The sequence below is a fragment of the Centruroides vittatus genome, unplaced genomic scaffold (genome assembly GCF_030686945.1).
Source record: "Centruroides vittatus isolate TY-2023 unplaced genomic scaffold, ASM3068694v2 contig_439, whole genome shotgun sequence".
NCBI classification, from domain to species: domain Eukaryota; kingdom Metazoa; phylum Arthropoda; class Arachnida; order Scorpiones; family Buthidae; genus Centruroides; species Centruroides vittatus.
Genome location: NW_027122239.1, coordinates 1,495,619 through 1,516,615, shown reverse-complemented (window position 1 = coordinate 1,516,615; position 20,997 = coordinate 1,495,619). Strand labels below are relative to the sequence as shown.

Genomic DNA, 20,997 nt, shown 5'->3' with positions numbered 1-20,997 from the left:
TGGAAAATTGAAAATATGCCAGTTTCATTCTTGGGAATTGGGCTGCAATTTGAAAAAATTGTAGACTTATAAATTCCTACTGTCATCTGTACGTCTGTCTGTCTATCCTTAATCTAGAGAACGAAGTTAGATGAATGTTGAGACCAGATATATAGTTAATAGAGATCTTCTGCCACAAAGATTGTGACTTCCAATCCAGAAGTTCATATTTCCATATGAACTTCTGGTTTGCATTGGAAGTCACATTATTTCAATTCAAAAATTTTCCCAAAAAGAGTTAGATAGATGACACAACTCTATTGCTAGCAGGAAAGTATGATGTACAGGGCAAGACACTACTAATATGAGGTGGGGAGTATATATTTTAAATTAAATAGATTGTCACAATTCCAGGCTACAATTTTTAATGTCACAATAATATATCTTTAAATTTTATTAAACACGTTAAAGGATTTTTACACTTAATGATAAATATGGTGGTGGTCTGATATTAAGGTACAATATTTGCAATTTGATTATACAGTATATGATCTGTATTTGCAACCCAAACATCACAGGCATATATGATTTGTGGTGGATGGTAGTATTAGCAGTAACCATGCATGTTTTATTGTTCTCCATTCAATAATTTGTATTTGACAAGCAAAATGGCAGATTTGATTTGAAAATTATTCAAAGCTTGAGTTGAATGTAATATTCATGAAATTGCTGAAATGACAGGCATTTCAAAGAGTATTGTTCAGTAAATCATCATAGATTTAAAGTTCTGTAAAGTGTCTTGTTGCTGGGTTCTGAAAATCCTTTTGTGGAAAATACCTTTTGAGAGAGATCATGGATTTGAGTTCAAACTGGAATAAAAAAACTCCATGACATGGAACATTGGATACATTCCAATGTGTATCAAACAGTGCATGGCTCTGATATTCACCAATGAGTTCATCAGTGCAACAATGATGCACATTGCACTCATTCGGTTGTGGATATGGTGAGCTCTGACAAAGCAACATGGCTGCTTCCAGTTATATTTAGCAACTTAAAAATCATAAAAATTGAATAATACAATTAATATGTAATGTTTCTTAATCCCATATGTTGTTAGTAAATGTAAGATCATTTCACGATAATTAAGTCAGTTGACACATCCTATTTTTACATTTTTTTTTAATGTTTTGTATTCCATTCTCAACATGTTATCATTTCTGTATAGAGTTGGATAGCTATATGGCAACTCCATACATTCAAGTAAATCCAATATATATTGTCAAATAACACAAAATAAAATTTATAATTCCTTCAGTATCTGAAATCACAATTACGAATATAAATAATCTAGTCCAATAGATTACAATATTGAATTTTATATAAATCAATATTTATCATTTTAGGACAAGTTTATGTACAGTTCTTTTGTCTGTTTAGTATCTGTTTTAAATTAGCAGTTTCATCAGCCATTCTTTTTATCAAAAAATAATTACAGTGAATCACAGAACTATACATTTCTTGTCTATAAAAATTTAGTATCAGATTCTTAATTAAAAATGTGAACAAATTAAATGTGATTATTGGTATAGTAAACTCTACTATCTTTTGGGCAAAAAAAAAAAAATACAAACAATATTACAAAATAAAAACTAAATAATACAATTCCAACTACATACAAAAGCTCACAGCTAAAACCACATATAACAGTAATTTCAATAAAAATTTAAACCTAAGAAAATTTTGTGTCAGTCAGTTGCATTTTGATATTTCTGTTTTACAGAATGATAAAAAGTGTTTAAAGTATTAATAATTAAGCAAAACACTTTGGAACTACAACTTGTTATAATAAATCCGAAAAAGAAAATGCTATTCAGAGAAAAGTCAAACTAACTAACTAAATGAACTTGAAGTACTGTACATATTGAAAAAAATAAACAAAATCAAAGTTTAAGTGCACTTAATGTTAATGCAAGATGTTTAAGATTATTTAGGAAAGTCTAAACCCTGAAACTATCCATCTGTTTTTCATAATACTATTAAGAAAAAATCATTTTTATGACAGTTGCCAGAAACAAACCATACAGTACTGAATTAGCAAAAGAAACAGACATAATTAACTATAGTTTGCACAATGTGTAAACCAAGATTTTCGTTTTTTTTGGCAACAAGTTATTTTTCACGCAAGTAAATTTAACCTATTCTCATCGGATGTTAAGGTGATAATATGGGAAAGTTTAAAATACAAAATTGTATGTCCACTGTAAAACATTGCAAAGGATTAGCCGTGCTTTAACTATGATCTTTAAAAAAATGAATACAATTTCAACTATAATGTATATTATTAGAAAAATTTAATTTTTGGCAATAAGTAATGGAAAATAAATAACTGAAGGAATTAAACATGTTCAGAAAATATACTTACATTATTTTAAGCTGTTTACAGTTTTCAATATTATATATATATATATATATATAATATTTTTTCAGGTAATGATACAATGATATCATTTTTAAATGAAATATCTAGGAAAAATATGCAAAATGAATAGTGGCTTCCACATGATATTGATACCAATAACATATGCTGTTGAAAACAATGAGAAAGAAAAGAAAATGGGTGTATATACCGTATTTTACGGACTATAAGACGCACTTTTTTCTTCAAAAAATTGCCTCCAAAATTCAGGTGCGTTTTATAGTCCACGGCGTCTTAAAGTCCGTAAAATACGGTATATAAAAATACTAAACTGTAATAAAAACAAGAAATAATCCTTGAATGCAAAACAAAAAAGTCCTTGGTTCAGATCATGTCACTGAAAAAAAGCATCCATTTTTCAATGATGAAATTTGTTAATAGATAATCATCTTTCATTAACTATAAATTCAATAAAATCCAAAAAAAAAAAAAAAATTTTTGGGAGAAAGTTGCAAAGATGAAAAGGTACAATTATAATGTAATTTGAATTGCTATTAAATGTGACAAATGGAAAAAGTTTAAAAACTTATACATACAATAAAGATAGTGCTACAAAAACTGGAGAAAGTGCCATTAGATGGTCTTTATCAAATTTTCAAAACACAAAAAAAATATTAATGCAGAAAGGTAGTGCATGTCAAAACCTACAACATTGATGTCTTCTATAGTGTGTCATGGACAACAATCACAAAATGCATCCAGATATATAGAACGGGTCACCAAACTTTTTTCACAGCAGGCCTGATAACGAGAGAATGACAAGCGTGGGCCGCATAACCATTTTGTTCAACATAGCACACTGAATACAATAGACAAAAAATAAAGACAATAGACATTTACTTACCAATACACAAACACGATTGCTGCAGCAAGTTCATAATTGCTTTTTTTAGAAACTTTGTTGCGGATACTTATAAAAAGCACTCTGATATCCAAAGTCACAAAAAAATCACTGAATTTTTTATTTCACTGATTTTCCTAAATATTGTATTACTGTCAGATGTAAAAATCAGATTGGACCAATTTTGGCATTTTTACCGACACTTATTTAAATTGTTTTTACACAGTAAGTTTATTTACAATCTATGATATTTCCATATAAATAATTATATTTTAGCTCATTTGTGGCACAGTGTGATGCCGGGCCAGATAAACTGACCTTGCGGGCCATCAAATGGTTTAGGAATGCTATGAAAGAAGAAAAATGCTGGAATGAGTTTTCATACAAAAAATGCCGAATTGAACAATATAAAAACAACATAAACTTTTAAAAAAGTCAAAATAGTCGAATACTCATTTCACTACATCAATAAAAATTGCAGACAAAATATCCATGTTCATTAATTCCATTAGCTAAATTATCTGAATCAAATATTAAATACTACATTACATAGTAAGAATATCATCTCTCAAACTTTCACTGTTGATTTGAAAATAGAGTGCTGAATAAAAGATTGTGAAGCAGACCAAGATAAATTAGCTGCACTCACTGAAGGAGCAAGCTGTACTTTTTAGTTATAGAGTAGTAGAGAACCTTACCAGAGGCAGAAGTTAATGTATCTTCACAAGAAACTCAATGTCTAAAAAATGTCTAAAACATAAGTAACATTAATTTATTTAAAGAGAAAAATTCTAATAATAATGATTAACATTTCTATATATAAATTCATATAAATACAGTACATTTATTTTTTAAAATGACGTCAATACACATATCTAAATATATAAATTGTATCATTATTACAAATTGTAAAATATCTATATTTAATATACAATTATGACAATCTGAGTTATAATTAGAAAAAAAGATAAATATAAAAAAGTTTGAATATTTCGTCACTAAAAATAAAAATTTATTTCTAATATTGGCAATCAATTATGCTAAAAACAGCTTTTAATTTTGTAACATCACCACACGACAGTTAAATGTAATATAAGCTTATCTTTTAAATTTTTATATCTATAATTACTGGCAGATATCATGTATCAAATTGTGACATGCATTCACAAGTTTTGCATTTAAATTATTCTAATGCCCATTTTTTTAAATATTAAAAAAAGATTTAGTATATCTGACATTTGATTAATCACAAAAAATTACATAAAATTTCATATAAAAAGACAGAATTCTGATTCTTTTGTAATTTAAAAACAAAACTGTTTTTCCAACACAAAATTAAAGATTAATATATTTCAAATTCAAAATTGAATTTTTCTTCTTAATTTTAAAATTAAGTAGAAAAATTATTTATAGTACATTGATACTATTGAATTGAACAATTGTTTTTACAGCAAAACTGAAATATAATTTACACATGTGCAACAAAACAAATTGTTATGTAACAACTTAAAATACAAATAAATAAGACTATGAATTCTATAACTGATCAGTCTTTTCAACATACTTAACATTATTTATATTCAATTCCTTCAATGAATTATTAAGTGTAAGTTGATTTTCATCTCCAGAAAAGAGCTTCTTTGGTTTCCGAACTTCTGTATCCACATGAGTTTTTACCTTAACTAAAAATTAAAAAATTTTAATTAGAAACAAGTTTTAAATATTAAATATTATAATAATTAAAAAATTATCCATGCAGCTGAATGGCTGAGACAGTTAAGACACCAGCCTATCACTCTGGGAGATCTTGGATCAAATCTAGGCAACATTGCAGGAATTTTTCAAGAATACTCTGTACCAGACGTGTACCTTGTATCAGGTTTCGTAATGAATTGATAAAGGTTGTAAGTCATCTCACTTTTCTTGGGGTTGTGATTGATCATAAACTCTCCTGGAAACAGCATATAAAACACATTACTAGTCGAAGTAACTTGACCTTTAATGGTCTTTTAAGAGTCGCTAGATGTAATTGGGGCCTCGGTTTTGAGGCAACTAATGCCATATATGATTGACTGTTTTTACCAACCATTTCATATGCATCTGCTGTTTGGAGCGCTGCTGCCTCTCAATCTCATAACCATCGGCTTCTGAGGTCTGCACAACGGATTGCCTTATTACGACTTACCAGGTGCTATTCCACTGTTTCAAATGCAGCCCTCCCTGTGGTGGCTGGGAAGCTCCCCATCCTACAGTTTCTCCAATTTAATAGCAAACGTTTCTGTATCTCTAGGGGCAGAGATGTTGATATTAATGGAACCATCTTTAATGCCACCATGTTTGAATTAGACAGGCCTGTATCTACACTCCCACATCCTGCTTTGAGGAAGGGACTCTCTCCTCGCGTTACTTCTACAGAGATTGAAGCTTTGACAGATGGATCCAAATCGACGGATGGCACGGCAAGTGCCTTTGTGATCTTTCAGGCCGGTGAAGAGGTCTACAATGATTCCTTTGCTCTACACCCGGAATGATCTGTCTTCCAAGCTGAGATCTTTGCTGTGCTGATGGCAATCGACTGGTGCAACACTAACTTTGTGAACAAACTGATAAACATCTTTACAGACAGTGCTGCGACTGTCACTGTTTTGGGGAATAAAGATAACACTCACCCTGTTGCGAACAACATCTTTGCTGCAGCTTCTACGTCTTTTAACAAGTATGCCATCAATTGGATCAAAGGACACAGCGGCATTCCGGGTAATGAACGGGCTGACTTTCTGGCGCGAAACGTAACGCCTAATCCTGATACCCCTCCTGCCTACAATCTCATTCCTAAGTCAAGACTTAAATACCTTATCTGGGAAAATGCCTTGGAGACCTGGCAACTGGATTGGGACAAGATCCCAGAACAACACATAACAAGACGTTTTATCCCAAAGGTCAAGGAATGTACTCACAGCAAATGGATTCAACCCACACATGATTTAGTCCAATTTTTGACTGAACACGGGCGCTTTTGTGCTTACCTGAAAAGGTTTCACCATTCTAATTCTGACTGCTGTCAGCTCTGTGGGGTGCGGGACGGTGTCATGCACTATCTATACAACTGTCCTATGCTGGATGATATTAGGCATCAGTGCATGCAGCATGCCAAAATAAGCAATATAGACTGGCCAGTAAAGCCTGATTTTTTTCTACAAAACAACAGCAACTTTAACTTGTTAAAGAAATTTGTTGCACTCTACTCCATTAGATGTGGGATCCGTTGACCTGCTCTCTTGTGATCTGATTCACTCTAGCCTTGATGCCAATGTTTTTACATGCCTTGCTCTGCTATTACAGCATTTAGACTTTGATGTACAGTAATTTTATTTTAGTTATAGTGCACTTTTATTTTTTTAATCATTTATTTAACTTTAATTTTTTTTATTTTAATTCATTTATGTTATTTATTTTATTTTATTTTATTTTCCTTTTATCTGCCATTTTATTGTATCCCTTGTATGACTAACAGCATGTATCTACTATGTACTTTTTGTATTTCTGTCTGGCTGTGCTTAGCGGTGCCAGAGAATAAAGATTATTTGACTGACTGTACCAGATATATTGAACCTGTCTCATCACCCAGTTGTCCCCTTTGTGAATCTAGCTGAACCCACAATGACTATGAAAAAAAAAGTCCTCCTAGTGCCCATAAGGCAGAAAGAACCAAAAACGAAAATTATACATAAATGATCGTTTTAATTTTTTTATTGATTTGTTTGATATTTCAACAAAAGGAAATATCCTATGCTAGACCTTGTCAATAAGACCTAAGCAATGGAAGATATTGAAGTGGTTCTTCCAAAAGTCATGGAGAGTTAACTCCTTATCAGAGGTAACCTTAAAGTACCTTTGAAAAAGTGCCTTTGGTGTAATACTTTTTAAAGTTAGAAATGACATATTAATCCATCGGCTGAATCAGTGAAGATATATTAGAAGGCAGAAACTTCATGGTGATGAAGCCAAACTCTTCCAGTAATTTGGCCTAGGAGATTGGCAGGAACATTGTCCATCAAAAGCAGGCACTTCAGTGACAAGTTATTTTCATTATTTTCATCATCAACAGACACTGATACACACTACTGAGTAGTGCATATCGGTGTCTGTTGAAAATTAAAAATCTATTCTTTGTTTTGGAATCAAAAATAAGGGCTAAAAGCAATAGATTATTCAATTGAATGTTTAAAAACTATTTAATGTAACATGTTTATTTTTGATTCCAAAACAAAGAATAGATTTTTTATTTTAAAAATTCCAATTGTAATGAACATTTTTTTAATTATAAAAAAATGATTTGTAAAGTACTCATAAATTATTTTTAATTTGTAATTTGTATTTTATGTCATATTATATCATATATTATTTCTACAATACAGTATAGTCCTGATTAACTGAGATTCATTTAACCAATATGAATTATAGATGAGTATTTTTTCCATAAAAGACTAGAGAACATACTACAGTACCATTTGTTTCAAAATCTTGTTTGGATAATGCTTGATGCTCAAAAGAGGATCTAGAAGTTTTACAAATAATTTACTCTGATGATTTCTCAACATGATATGACCTTCAAGAAGTTTAAACAAATTTTAATTGTAATTGTCAAAAATTTGATTTTAAAATAATATTCTTGAATTTTATTAAATCATTTTGTGTCAAATATTCCATATTATCTGAGGTATCTTGAAGCTCACATTACCTCAAATAATTGGGATTCTAATAACAATATGGAAATGGTAATTCTAAAATGCGAATGAACTTCTGATAGCTCCATAATTTTAATTAATTCTGTTAAATATTTCCGACAAAAGAAACTAATCAAGTAATAAAACAAGTAGCAGTTTTGTTGTTACGAGGGTCATTCTAAAACAGGCCTGGCCAACCCAAATTGTTTCGCAGGCCACTTTGATCATGCGTAACATTATGGTGGGCCACAATTTAGGCAAACATGCTTTTAAAAAAGTAAAACAAATACAAAATGAATAAGATTTTATTGTTATACCAAGAGTTTGTACTCGTACTTGTGCATTATAACAATGACACATGCAAATTTTCATTTATTTAATTGTTTTGGTATACACATAATGGGAAACAAAAGTTTCAATAGATATATAATATTGCTTAGCGGGCCACACAATTCAACGTAACTGGCTGCAGGTTGGCCAGGCCTGTTCTAAAAGAAAAGAATGTTTTGATCTGACGAGCCACACAGTTTTTCCACCACCCCCACCTCCACGCCATGGACTTTCCCATTCCTTCACATCAGTCTGATGCTAACAGTGAGCCAGAACGATCATTTACTGTTTATAGTGTGACTTTGAAATGTGTGATAAAATTAAAGATCCCGTCAAGTGTGAGGTTTGTAGTTTAATATGCCTTTTGAATGTGAAAAACATCTGCCCTATCAAAATTTACAAACAGATAACCGAGGTTTATGGTAATGTAATGAATGAAGCTTCAGTTAGAAAATGGTGCATCGTGTTTAATAGTGGGTGAACGAATATTCATGATGAAGAATGCTCGGGCCGATCTTCAGTTGTGACTGACGAACTCAAATCAAGGATTGAGGAAAAAATTCAACAGAATAGATGTTTCACTATAAATGGACTCAGTTCATTCTTTCCTGAAATTTCAAAAACAGTTCTTTATGGCATTGTTAGTGGTAATTTGGGCTACAGGAAAGTGTGTGCCAAGTGGGTTCTTCGACTTTTGACAGATGAACACAAACAAAATCAGATGAGAGCTGCATTGACTTTTCTCAGTCAGTACAACAAGGATGGCGAGGAGTTTTTGAACCACATTGTTACTGGTGATGAGACCTGGATTTCACATAAAACTCCAGAACAAAGTGCCAGCCAATGGAATGGCATCATTCTGGATGCTCAACAAGACCAAAATAAAGCCAAACAAATTCTGAGCACCAAAAAGGTTATGGCTATAGTGTTTTGGGATCAAAAGGGCATCCTACTCATTGACTACATGCCTAGAAGGGAGACCATAAATGCAACGACCTATTGTCAGACCCTTCACTGACTATGCTGCGTCATTCAAAACAAATGGCAGGGATTGTTGTCCAAAGGCATTGTGCTTCTTCAGGATAATGCATGTCCACATGCTGCTGCATTGACAAAGAACTTGCTTCAGCAGTTCAAGTGGGAAGTTTTTGAACATCCTCCTTATAACCTGGATTTGGCTCTGAGTGATTACCATCTGTTCCCCAAATTGAAAGATTTTTTGGCTGGAAACCACTATGGAAGTGACAACGAACTAAAGAGGTCGTTAATGACTGGTTCAAGAACTTTGCAGTAATTGAGTGTGCAGAAGGCATAGAAAAGCTGATATACACTATGACAAATGTTTAAATTTGTATGGTGACTACATAGAAAAATAGCTAAGGTATCATATGTGTTGTAAAATAAGTTTTGTTTCATTATCTTAAATAAAAATATCTAGAGAAACAAATGTTCTTTACTTTTAGAATGACCCTTGTATTAATATAGTCTGATCATTAAAAAAACTGTTTGGGTTATATCAATATCTTTATTACTTATTTTTGATATTAAAAAGTTGTTTTGTTATTGATAATAAATCACAATTAAATCACAATTAAAAAAAATAATTAATATAAATTTTTGTTTAAATTTAACTATAAAAATTATTTTTAATTTACCTGGATTTTCTCCTATTGGAGTTCTAGTTACATTGACTGAAGGAGATCTAGGATCTTCTGACAAGTTAAAATTTTCTTTATTATGGTAATAGGATTCTCTCTTTATTTTTTCCAAATCTGGTAAAGTTAACTTTTCTTTATTACATATAGGAATTTGTTCTACCTATATTCAACAATACAAAAATTGATTACATATAACGAAGTATCATTATGACTAAGTTGGTTAAAACAATGGTTTTCAAAGTTTTTGATCTGCAGCTCACTTAAATTGAATCACAAATGAACAATGCACAATGTGAGTCTACTGTACTGTACATGTCCCTACCCACTACTTATCCTGTAAATATAACTTCAGGTAATGTTAGATTATGTACCAAAATATTTTGTTTATCCAGTAACCTAATGTAAGAGACATGTACAGTACAGTAGACTCACAATTATATGGCTTAATTTGGTAGACATCTGAGCCAGATAACATGGAGACTGAAGATAAGGCATTTCACTGTATCCCTTATGCGATTTACTTTTTGATTGTAATTTTAACAGTACAGTACGTGATGACGTTTTAAAGAAAATTTTCAGCAAAAATAAGCCTGCAAGTAATATCCATAGAATAACTGCATGTTTTATGAAAATGTTTGTACCACATTTTTACACATTATTATTACTTAATAATACTGTCCTGTAAAAAAATATTATTTCATATGTTTTGTTTACATAATAAACTTTATAGTATGGCTGATTGGGCCAGATGATGGCGAGTCTACTGAAATGTGTGAGAATGTTCTTTTCTCTGGCTGAACGGCATAGAATTCATTTTAGAAAAATGACTAGGTTAGTTTGCAGAACACATGGCTCATGGTCTGGAAACTTTGGGTTAAAACAAAGATTGAATGTTAAATTTTTTCATAAATAACATTTTAACAAAAGAAGCAGCAAACTTAGAATATGAACGTACAATAGAAGTTTTATAAGTAATTATTTATCATTCTATATACTTTTGCATAGTCATAATGTAAGTTATCTAACTTTTTCTATCATTAATAGATCTTATTTTTATAAAAAATATAAAAGTATTTTCAAAAATTTTAACCACATTCAACCATTATAGAAAACAAGAATATGCAATAATGTGAGCTGTAAGTTAATATTATTTGTAATCCGCATTAAGAAAAAAGAATAGAGTTTGACATCTTTCAACCTTAAAATTTATAGATATAATTTTGAATATAAAGATAGAATGCTTTTGTCAATCAAATATTAAAATCCTTTTATTTTAAATACCTGTATAGGTGTTCTGTCAAATCCTTCAGATGGAGAACGTGGATCAATGCCAATGAAGTACTTGTTAGGTGTGGCAGTAGAATTAGAGGGATTTGAATTGGTCACTTCTAGCATATCATTCCATTCCTTGCTATTGAAAATTCCCATTGCTCAATTCTTAATAAAATAAAAACAATAATTATAATGATAATAAATTCAGTAAATAAAAATTTTTAAATGCCATTAATAGACTTATCTATATAAAAGTATAAATTTCTTATACAAGATTTTTAGAATTCAAAAATTATTTCTTGAAACAATATGCATAGAATATATTAAGACAAGTCATGAAAATTTGATAAGCTATTCTACTACTGTACTTGGAAATCTGAAAACCAAAGATCAATATCACCTTATTCTGAAAACACCAGAAATAAGACATACAATATAAAATGAATGGTCAATATCTCTTTACAATAATGCAAATTTATCATAAAATGGAATACTTGTATAGAATTTCATAAGACAATATAAAAACTGAAGGATGGTGGTTTATAATGAGAAATAAGATAAAACTGTTTTGGAATTTTACTCTGTTTCCTGGAAAGTGTATATAAAATTTATCCGGTAAGAATGATGGGGCAGATCAATAGATAACAATTTTGCTAGTTTAATGGATGAATACAATAGGTAAGCAGTACAAAAATACAATATAAATTTAAAAATCTATTTAAAATAATAATGACTTTAATAAGAAAAAAAAAAGGCTTGATGTGACATAGTAATACATAAATAAAAATATATAATATAAACAACATACATTTGTTTACTATTTACAAAATTATTCAAAGCTTGAATGACTAAAATAAAAGTTAACATAAATGTTTTTAAAATAGACTACTAACTTTGTAAAATTTTAATTTAAAATGTTGGGATTTCATTTCAAAATATTTTTTCACTTTATTTGTGCTAATTATCAGCATTTTCAAACACATTCTTCAAACTGTTGTCCTGTTCTGGATGAAAGGGCTTATTTCTGATGGATTTCCTTTGATGGCAGTGACATTGCAACTTAGTTTTCTTCTTTTATAAATGAAGATGATATATTAGTCACTGTGGTAACTTATTGGACTAATTACTGCACCTCTAACCGTGGAATTTTAGAAGAATGCTAATTTTTTGACTCAGTTAACTGACAGCCCTCAGGTTAAAAGCTGAAAGTCAAAATGTTAGCATTCGAAAATTCTACCATTAAAGATGCAGTAATTAGTTCTTTTGTCAATGCTCATGAGCAATTCTCCCATTGATAAAAGAAAAAACAAAGTCAAAAATCCCCCTGTTCCTCAAATTTAATACACAAAGAAGCAAAAGCACTGGATGATTTTTATCAATAATCTGTGTTTAAAATAAAAGTCTTCCTTAAACACATATAATATATATACATTAAAGTTAAAATTGTTTTATAATCTTTCCTCAGTCATTACGGTATGAAGAAGAAAAATTAGAGTATATTAATTTAATTATCTTGTAGAGAAGTTTAATTTCAAACTTAAAATGTCCTTAATTAATCAAAAATTTAAAGAAAATTTATTCTTTCTTCTCCAGCTAACTCTATATATCAATAATTCCCCCTTTATGGTGGAAATTTTATTTATAATTGTCATAAAACATTTTTTGGCCCTATTTATGAGCCCTTGTCAGATATAATTATTTATAATCATCACAAAATGTTTTTCAGCCATATTTATGAGCCCATACAGCAGGGATGGCAAATCTGTTTGAATTCTCATGCCACATAGTAAGCATCTTTAAAATGTTTGTGTTCACCAAAATTTTAGACCTTGAAAAACAATATTAAAAGAAATGAAGTAAATATGCTTTAATTAGAATAAATGTAAAAAAGCTAATTGAAAAAAAAAAATAAATACGTGACAAACTGAAAGACTGATTGAAAGAGGTGATAACTGAATTCATAGGATACATTACATGCCAGACGATTTCTCCCAGTGTTCCAATTTGGAAACGCACGCCATAGGTTTACCACCCGCAATATAGGTTCATAAATAGGGTCAAATAAACATTTTGTGACGATTTGAAAGAAAAATTTCCAGCATAAAGTTTAAAGTTTTGATATTTAAAGAGAAAAATAGAGTTTAAATATAGATTTACTCCAGAAAAATTATTTTCATTTTAAATAAGATGGAGCAAATATATAATTTTCAAAGCCTTATAACAGCTAATAAATCTCTATACAACAGCCATAATTATATATAATTTAATACAGAATAGTGTTGCCACCCGTCCGGTTTATAATTCATCGTCTGGGTTAACTATTAATTTTGTCTGGGATTTCATAGAAATTGTGAAATTATGATAAAACAAAGTACTAGCAAATATTTTTATAAATTTACTTTATTTTAACAGCGAAAGACTTCACACACTCACCAAAACTTAATTTGCCATCTTAAGCTGACGTATGTCACAACCCTTCGACCTTTTATATTGGGTGGCCCATAAGTCCTGAAGTTTTTTTTAAGTGAAAATTTTGCATAAAAAATAAAATGTTTTGGCAATGCGTTTTATGTTATTCGATAGAGAATTATGTGCTCTACAAAATAGTGCATTTAGTTTTTTTATGCTGATAAACTTTTTGTTCTTTTCAGGTCAATAAAATGGAGTGTCAAGTTGACAAAAAAGCAGGTGTTGAAAAACACCTGCTTTTTGCATTTAATCGAGGTGCCAAAGCCACAGTAGCTGCTCGAGAGATTTCTTCGCCATACACTTCAAAAATCTCTCGAGCAGCTACAGTGGTTTTGACACCTCGATTAAACGCAAAAAGCAGAAGGTATCGAAAATGCTCTTTTTTGTCGACTTGACACTCCATTTTATTGACCTGAAAAGAACAAAAAGTATATCAACATAAAAAAACTAAACACACTATTTTGTAGAGCACATAATTCTCTATTGAGTAATTTTCACTTAAAAACAATACCAGGATTTATGGGCCAACCCATTTTTTGCTTCTCAGCTCTTTAAAGTTAAGTTATTTCATTTCTTAATTTAAGTTGCTCCTACACACGTGACTAACTGGTTTAGAACTGGCATGCATGTTATTCTTCGCATGGTAAAATAACATTGTGCATGCGTCAGGGACTTCTGTTTGAACAAACCCGACCTGCCGTCCGGGTCGGCAATTTTGAAAAGGCAGCAACACTAATACAGAAAGTAATAAATCTGCTAAAAACTGAAGCATATTGTCAAAAATTTATAATCAAATTTACAGTATGTATTTTTACTTAATTTGTTGAAAACATTGAATAACTATTAAAAGAGAATAAAGATTTTGATGTAAGATAATTAATTAAGGTATTCTTAATGTTTATAAATACAACAGACTTAAAAATTTAGCAATATCAGTCACCATTTAATACATAACAGCAAAAATCTAGTGGAGGTTACTTTTAGTTAATTTATTAACATATAGTGTACGTACCATTTATCTAAAAGTAACTTATACCCAAACACTAAGTTATAATTAAGAAAATGGAATATATAAATTAAACAAACATATATTACCTTACTGCGATCAATTTCAACTTACAGAGATCGTTAAAGAGGAGAAAACGTCAATAAATAATGAACTAAATGCTATAGAACATACAAAATCAACAAAGAGATCGCAGGCAAAATATAAATCAAATTTTTAAATTTGAATTTCACGCCCGGTAATATCCCTAACTTTAACCCTAAATCTTATATAATTAAATTTTGTTTATAATTTAAATTTTTATTAAAAAATAATTTATCGTATTAAAAGTGAAATATTTATAATCAATTTCTCGTATACGTTGTATAATTTATAATTTTTCCCCGTAATATAGGGATTTTTCGTTAGATTTATTAACAAACATTTTACCATTGGATTTTTTACGTCACGTGGTAATCCGAAACGCTTTTAATTGGACGTATTAAAACGAGGCGCGTTACTATGACGACATTTGTAACATGTGGTCGTTTCGCAAGATGTAAACATTGTTTTCTACATTAGAAATGTTTGTCGAAGAATTGTTTAATAATGCCACAGAAAATTGATTTTAGTGTGGTTCAAGTAACAGGAGAGGACGAAGATTATCCTGCTTCTGAATTAAATTGTCATGCACCGACTGTTAAAGGATGGCAATCTCCTAGGTTTGGCCATTTTGTATTTTTCTTTCTTTTTTTTAAAGGGACATACAATTATACATACACATATAAAAGAATAACTGTAAAACATTACCAAGCAACACCTTTATTTAGAATTTTCGCCGTACATTTTTCAAATAGTTCCAAAAATAGAAATGTTATTATTTCAGTGTAATTATAGCAGGTATTTAAATATAGCACCTGTATATTGATTCTACAGTTGTAAGTTTAATTAAACAAAATATGTATTCGATCAAATATATATATATATATTCATTATTAGGTAACTTGTTCATTTTTAAAAAGTTTCTTGAAAATAATTCCTTTTTTTTATTACAAAATTCTTCATTTGATGATTTTAGAATTTAATTAAATAATTTCCTTCTTCTCAATAAATGGATTGATTACTACGTCAAACAAATATTAATTCTTTTGCCTCTACGTCCTGTATTAAATTCTTTATTATATCATTGTCTACTTTGTATATTAATACAACTTATTACACTGGCGTTGTTTCCGTTTTAGCAAATAAAGATATTTGTTTTTCCGAATAAGATCTCCGCTATTTGCTAAAACGAAAACGATGTCGGTGTAATAAGTCCTATTAATTTACAAAGTCCGACGTAGACGGTGATATTATAAAGAATTTGCATCGAACGAAACATTTATGATTCGGTAAAGCCGCCAAATCTTTATATGTATAATTTTATATCTTTGTATTTTTGTTCTGGTTGTTTAAAAATTTTAAATTAGTTCTGTACATTCTAATATAGAATGTTGTTGACCTGAGGCGTATCTTGTGTCAGGTGGAAAACGTCAAATTTTACATTAAAATTATTTACTGGTTTGTAAAAATTTTTTTAAAATCTTATTGAAAATTTAAATAAATAGTATAATTTATTTTGTATGCAATTTTTTATAAATCTTAGTTAATAATTCTAAATGTATGAAGGGAAATTAAATAAAATATTTATATTATTAATTATATGTTTATTATTTAACAGAAATAATTTTACTTTATCTTAAATGATGTATAAACAAATTATATATTTAACAAATTATTACTTTGAGAAGAACAAATTTAATATGTACTATCATAAACAAAATGAGATATTTTAGGAATAGAAGTGGGAACTATTATGTTTATTTTTATTTTTGTACATAAAAGCATAATGCACAATATTTTCCTGTTTTTGAAAATTTATTTAATAGCAACAATTGTATGGCTATTTAAAATAGGTCAACTATTCATTCTTTAAATTGATTTGCAATTCCCAATCTATTGTTTTTCCAGTTAAATAGAGGTTATTTGTATAATACTATTGAGACCTATAGATCTCTTTGAAAATCAAAAAATATTTGCAGAAATCTACATATACATATACTGGATGATTATAATTAAAATACCTATCGAACACTGTCCAAATGCAACCAAATCCAGTAAAGTGACACTTCAGAACACACAGAAGACATTTCCTTAAAAAAAAGAAAATTAGTATCAGAACTTACCATTATGGCATACTTCATACTGCAAACAACAAAAAAGCATTTGTGCTTAGGCACATGAGTTGCAGTCAAGTTCTGGATATAAAAGTGGCAACAAAACTGTTGAATGTCATTCTTATTAGCTATGATGGTCACTTTGTAAGAATGTGCATTTTTTGTACACAAGATTGCATTGTTTTATGAAAACAATGGCAATCTTGTTTAAAATCAATGTGGCTTTTTTTTTGGAGGGGGAATTTTGCTGTTATAAAAATTTACAGCAGGACTATTGACTTTACAAGCTCCTAGGAACAGATTCTCAGTTTTTTTAAACTGGAAGATGCTCAGTTTTGAAGAGTGAAGGATGTCTGTGAATTCAGTCTGGTTAAGGACACAAACCTATTACTTTGCAAGTTGTTAAAGATGTTACTATAGCTGCTGTTGAACATTTGATGAATAATGTTGTAGGTTCCATAGTACATGTGCAGTGTTATGGCAGTTGAGTGTATCCTATACCACAGTATATGGCACATGATTGTTATCTATTTAAGATTGGAAAGCTGACTGACTTTTGCATTGACTTTTGCATTTTTGTCAGAATGGAAGTAAATGTGTTATGGCCATGGAAAATCTTGAGGAATGACAAGGCTCATTTTTTACCTTGTGTAACAGTGAACACTCAAAGCTGTTGCATTTAGGCCACAGAAAACATTCTTTCCAACAGATTCCACTTCATTTGCCTAAAGTTACTGTCTGGTTTGGATTCACAGTCACATTTGTCCTTAGACCATTCTTCTTGTGAAGAAGTTCATGCCAATGTGCTTGTGGCATGCCGTCGATGTCCCAGATATACCAAAAGATGGTTTAGACTTTAATGCAATGCTGGCGCCAGGTTATTTTGTGTCCTAGGCAAATTTTATAAGTGTGCCCCTTTGTTTTACAAGTTGGATATTTTTTAAAATAAAATTTTTATATAAAAAATAATTATTTTGGCATGCTTTATTAATAATATACAAAATAGTATACAATATGTAATCCTTCTAAAAACAGAGCCTTTCTTAATTAACTTGAAAATTGTTTGTTATAATTCATTTATAAAAAAGAAGTTATAAAACACTGAAATTTAATATTTTGAAATCTTAACTGAATTTTAAATAGTGGTTGGTTCAAATCATTTAGGTAAGAAACAAAAATAACAAAGAGTTAAATAGTAAAATAGTGTGATTTGTGAGGGATAAGGAAAAAGAATTGATACCTAAATCATACGTCACTATTTAATTTAATATTTTAGTAAAGTATGAATAAAGCATAACTTGAAATTTTGTGCCCCTTTATGGCTTGTGCCCTAGGTGTTCCTATTTTGCCTAAATGGTAGTGCTGGCCCTGCTTTAGTGTTATCTTATCTACTACAGAAAGAACGTCAAGTCAGCCTTGACATGTGTGGTCTTGTGTAGTTGTGAAGAATGCATAAAATGTTTATCTGTGGACAAACTATTGTGGACTGGTCACAACCATCTTGCTTATGTGGTCGGGCATGGGTTGGCTTCCACCAATTGCCATAGTTCATCATCCAATAGGATAGAAGGCCTTCTTGAGTGTGGCTTATCATCAATTTCATATTGTCCAGATTTAATTTTACTGAACCAAACATAGATTGTAGACTTGGAGATGACATTCTTGCCAAACAATTGCACCATATGGTGATAAAATTCAATTTTGCTAATATTTTTATAACAAATTGATAATTGTAAAGTGGATATGTGCAAATTTGGTCATGAGAAAGCATTGGCAAACTTGACATATTTAACAAGTTGGTATTACCATGCAGAATCTCAGCATCCTTCACTTACATATCCCACAAGAAACTTTTAGATAACACCTATCAGAGAACAATTTTGAATATTCTTGAGAGGTCTAGAAAATTCCAGAAACTTTCGCATCAACCCAATATCTTTTGGCTTTTTCCCAATTAAGTTTAATCTTTTGCAACTAATATGTTTATACTTAAAAGTTTATATTTTCTTTGAAGATTATTTAAATTATTACAATGAGATAACATATGTAATTTAAATTTATTAAATTTTGCTGTTAACTTCTAGTTTAATTTAACTCTTTTAATTTTTTTTTTCTTATTTCAATTAAATATACATCTAACAATCTATTTTAACAGGACATAATCTGTTTGTTAAATGAAATAATTATTTTGGGATAAATAATCTCATTTTCAGTTTATTCATACTTCTCCAAATGAATCAAATACCAAATACTAGTAGCTGTTCTCAGTTTGAACTGTACCTGACCAATTTGCTGGCCGTGTAGAGTTTTTCAGGTTTCCCTGAAGTATCAAAACATCTAAATAGAAACCAGTTTTCCACAGAAAGTTTTGTTGGAATGCATCCTATATCATTCTCACGTTGCTTGCCTTATCCCGAAAAACCCAAAATTGAAAAAACTATTGAATTATAATCACCTTTATAATAAGATAAAATAACAGCTAAGATAAAGCTAAAGTTATATATTCATCATATTAAAATATAGTATGTTATACAGTAACATTATGTTATTTGAGCAACAATAATAATATTTTTTAAGCAAATGGACAGACAAAATTTAGTATTTTATTATTCCTGTAATTTTTAAAAACAAAAAATAACTGTGATAGTAATATATTTGTAATAGGAAAAATAAATAAAAGATTTGTATTTGTAAATATTCAAATGAAATGACTATGATCATGATATAATTTTGACGTTTGGTATTTGATTCTATAATTATCTCGCATTTACTTAAGTCTACAATAAAATTTCATTTAAGATGAAGAATAATTTTTATTTTTTTACTAGTGTTATATTTTCTATAACTGTAAAGTAAGTAGAATAGTTATATCAAAGAAAGTCTCTTTTGTTTTTAAATAAATAAACCACTGCTAATTTCAGGAAACCAACTTTTAATTAAAAGTTGGCTTCCTGAAATTGTAAAAAACAACTTCAAGTTCATTTATCTAATCTAAAATTCATTTGTTAATGCTATGAATAATGGAAGAAAAAGAACAAATTTTAACTAAAAGTAATTGATAAATTAAGTGCTTTTATTTGTCAAATGTATTTAAGATTAATAAAAAATATTATTAACTATGAACTTGTGCATTTAATTGCTTAATTAAACATGAAAAATTTGAGTAATCGGGTTAGAATTTTTTTTTTTTTTTTGTTGTGAAACAATTTACTGAAATTACTTTTAAACATTGAGTTTTTAGATGTTTGCCATTAACTTTCCAATTAATATACAAGAATAATCAACAGTGGACTTTTTAATTGAGAATATTAAGAAATCTCTGTACATTATAATGAGTTAAATTTTTATGTGGACTCACTAAAGACGATTCTATTTATGCTTTTGTTTTAAAAAAATATAATTAAAATCTTGCAATTATATAAATAAATAATTTGAATTTGAAATGAATGTAATGATATAATAGTTCATTTATTGCTTTTGTATTTGAAACTTGTTTTAAATTTCTTTAAAATTTTTATATTCTTGAAAAAGTTTTCTTTAATTTTATCTCCAATTTAGATAACTTGTCATTTCCAGTACAAAATATAAAGCATGCATAAATCATGTAAATAATTAATCATTTAATTTAAAAAATATTTAAAATGCATTGAAGTTATTTCGTATATATATTTTTAGAACTATTTAATTTCCTCATATATATATTTTTGGTACATTCCCAGAATCATTGCCTTAACCTCCACTTAATGTTCTAGTTTGCAACCATTTAGCCTTAAATATTTTAGTTATTTGTTAATTCCAGTTTTACGTAGAAAAATATACAACATATAATAGAGTATAATGAATATATAAAATTCAAAATTCTTATATTAATATTCTTTTTTTTTTAATTTAAATTTTAAAATTAAAATATCCATAGCTTTTATAATCGATAATAGTCATATAATTCTTATTTTCTAAAAAAAGCTTTCATTTTAATGTTGTACAAATATTTGTTAACTTTATTTATGAAGAAATCAATAATTGATATATACTGATTTATAA

The 20,997-nt window shown here is 29.2% G+C and overlaps 3 protein-coding genes across 4 annotated transcripts in view; 1 reads left to right on the top strand and 2 right to left on the bottom strand.

The window, feature by feature from the left end:
• LOC136977011 (serine/threonine-protein phosphatase 4 regulatory subunit 1-like) overlaps nucleotides 1-20,997 on the bottom strand; it is a 425,271-nt gene that overhangs the window by 60,018 nt on the left and 344,256 nt on the right. The window lies entirely within an intron of this gene.
• On the bottom strand, nucleotides 4,252-14,925 carry LOC136977096 (uncharacterized). Of its 2 annotated transcripts, none has more exons than XM_067272537.1 (4): nucleotides 14,876-14,925; nucleotides 11,296-11,451; nucleotides 10,012-10,174; nucleotides 4,252-4,981 (listed from the first exon to the last, which is right to left on the bottom strand). In XM_067272537.1, exons 2-4 carry the CDS (start codon nucleotides 11,440-11,442, stop codon nucleotides 4,836-4,838), a joined length of 456 nt encoding a protein of 151 aa, XP_067128638.1. In that variant the 5' UTR covers nucleotides 11,443-11,451; nucleotides 14,876-14,925; the 3' UTR covers nucleotides 4,252-4,835. The 2 variants fall into 2 exon arrangements, with proteins under 2 accessions (XP_067128638.1, XP_067128639.1); XM_067272538.1 differs by having other exon boundaries at nucleotides 14,768-14,893.
• Nucleotides 15,261-20,997, top strand: part of LOC136977009 (centrosomal protein of 104 kDa) — a 33,061-nt gene continuing 27,324 nt past the window's right edge. Inside the window, exon 1 of the mRNA XM_067272420.1 lies at nucleotides 15,261-15,462. Coding sequence (XP_067128521.1) covers nucleotides 15,350-15,462 — 113 coding nt within the window. The 5' untranslated portion in view covers nucleotides 15,261-15,349. The remainder of the gene's footprint in view (nucleotides 15,463-20,997) is intronic.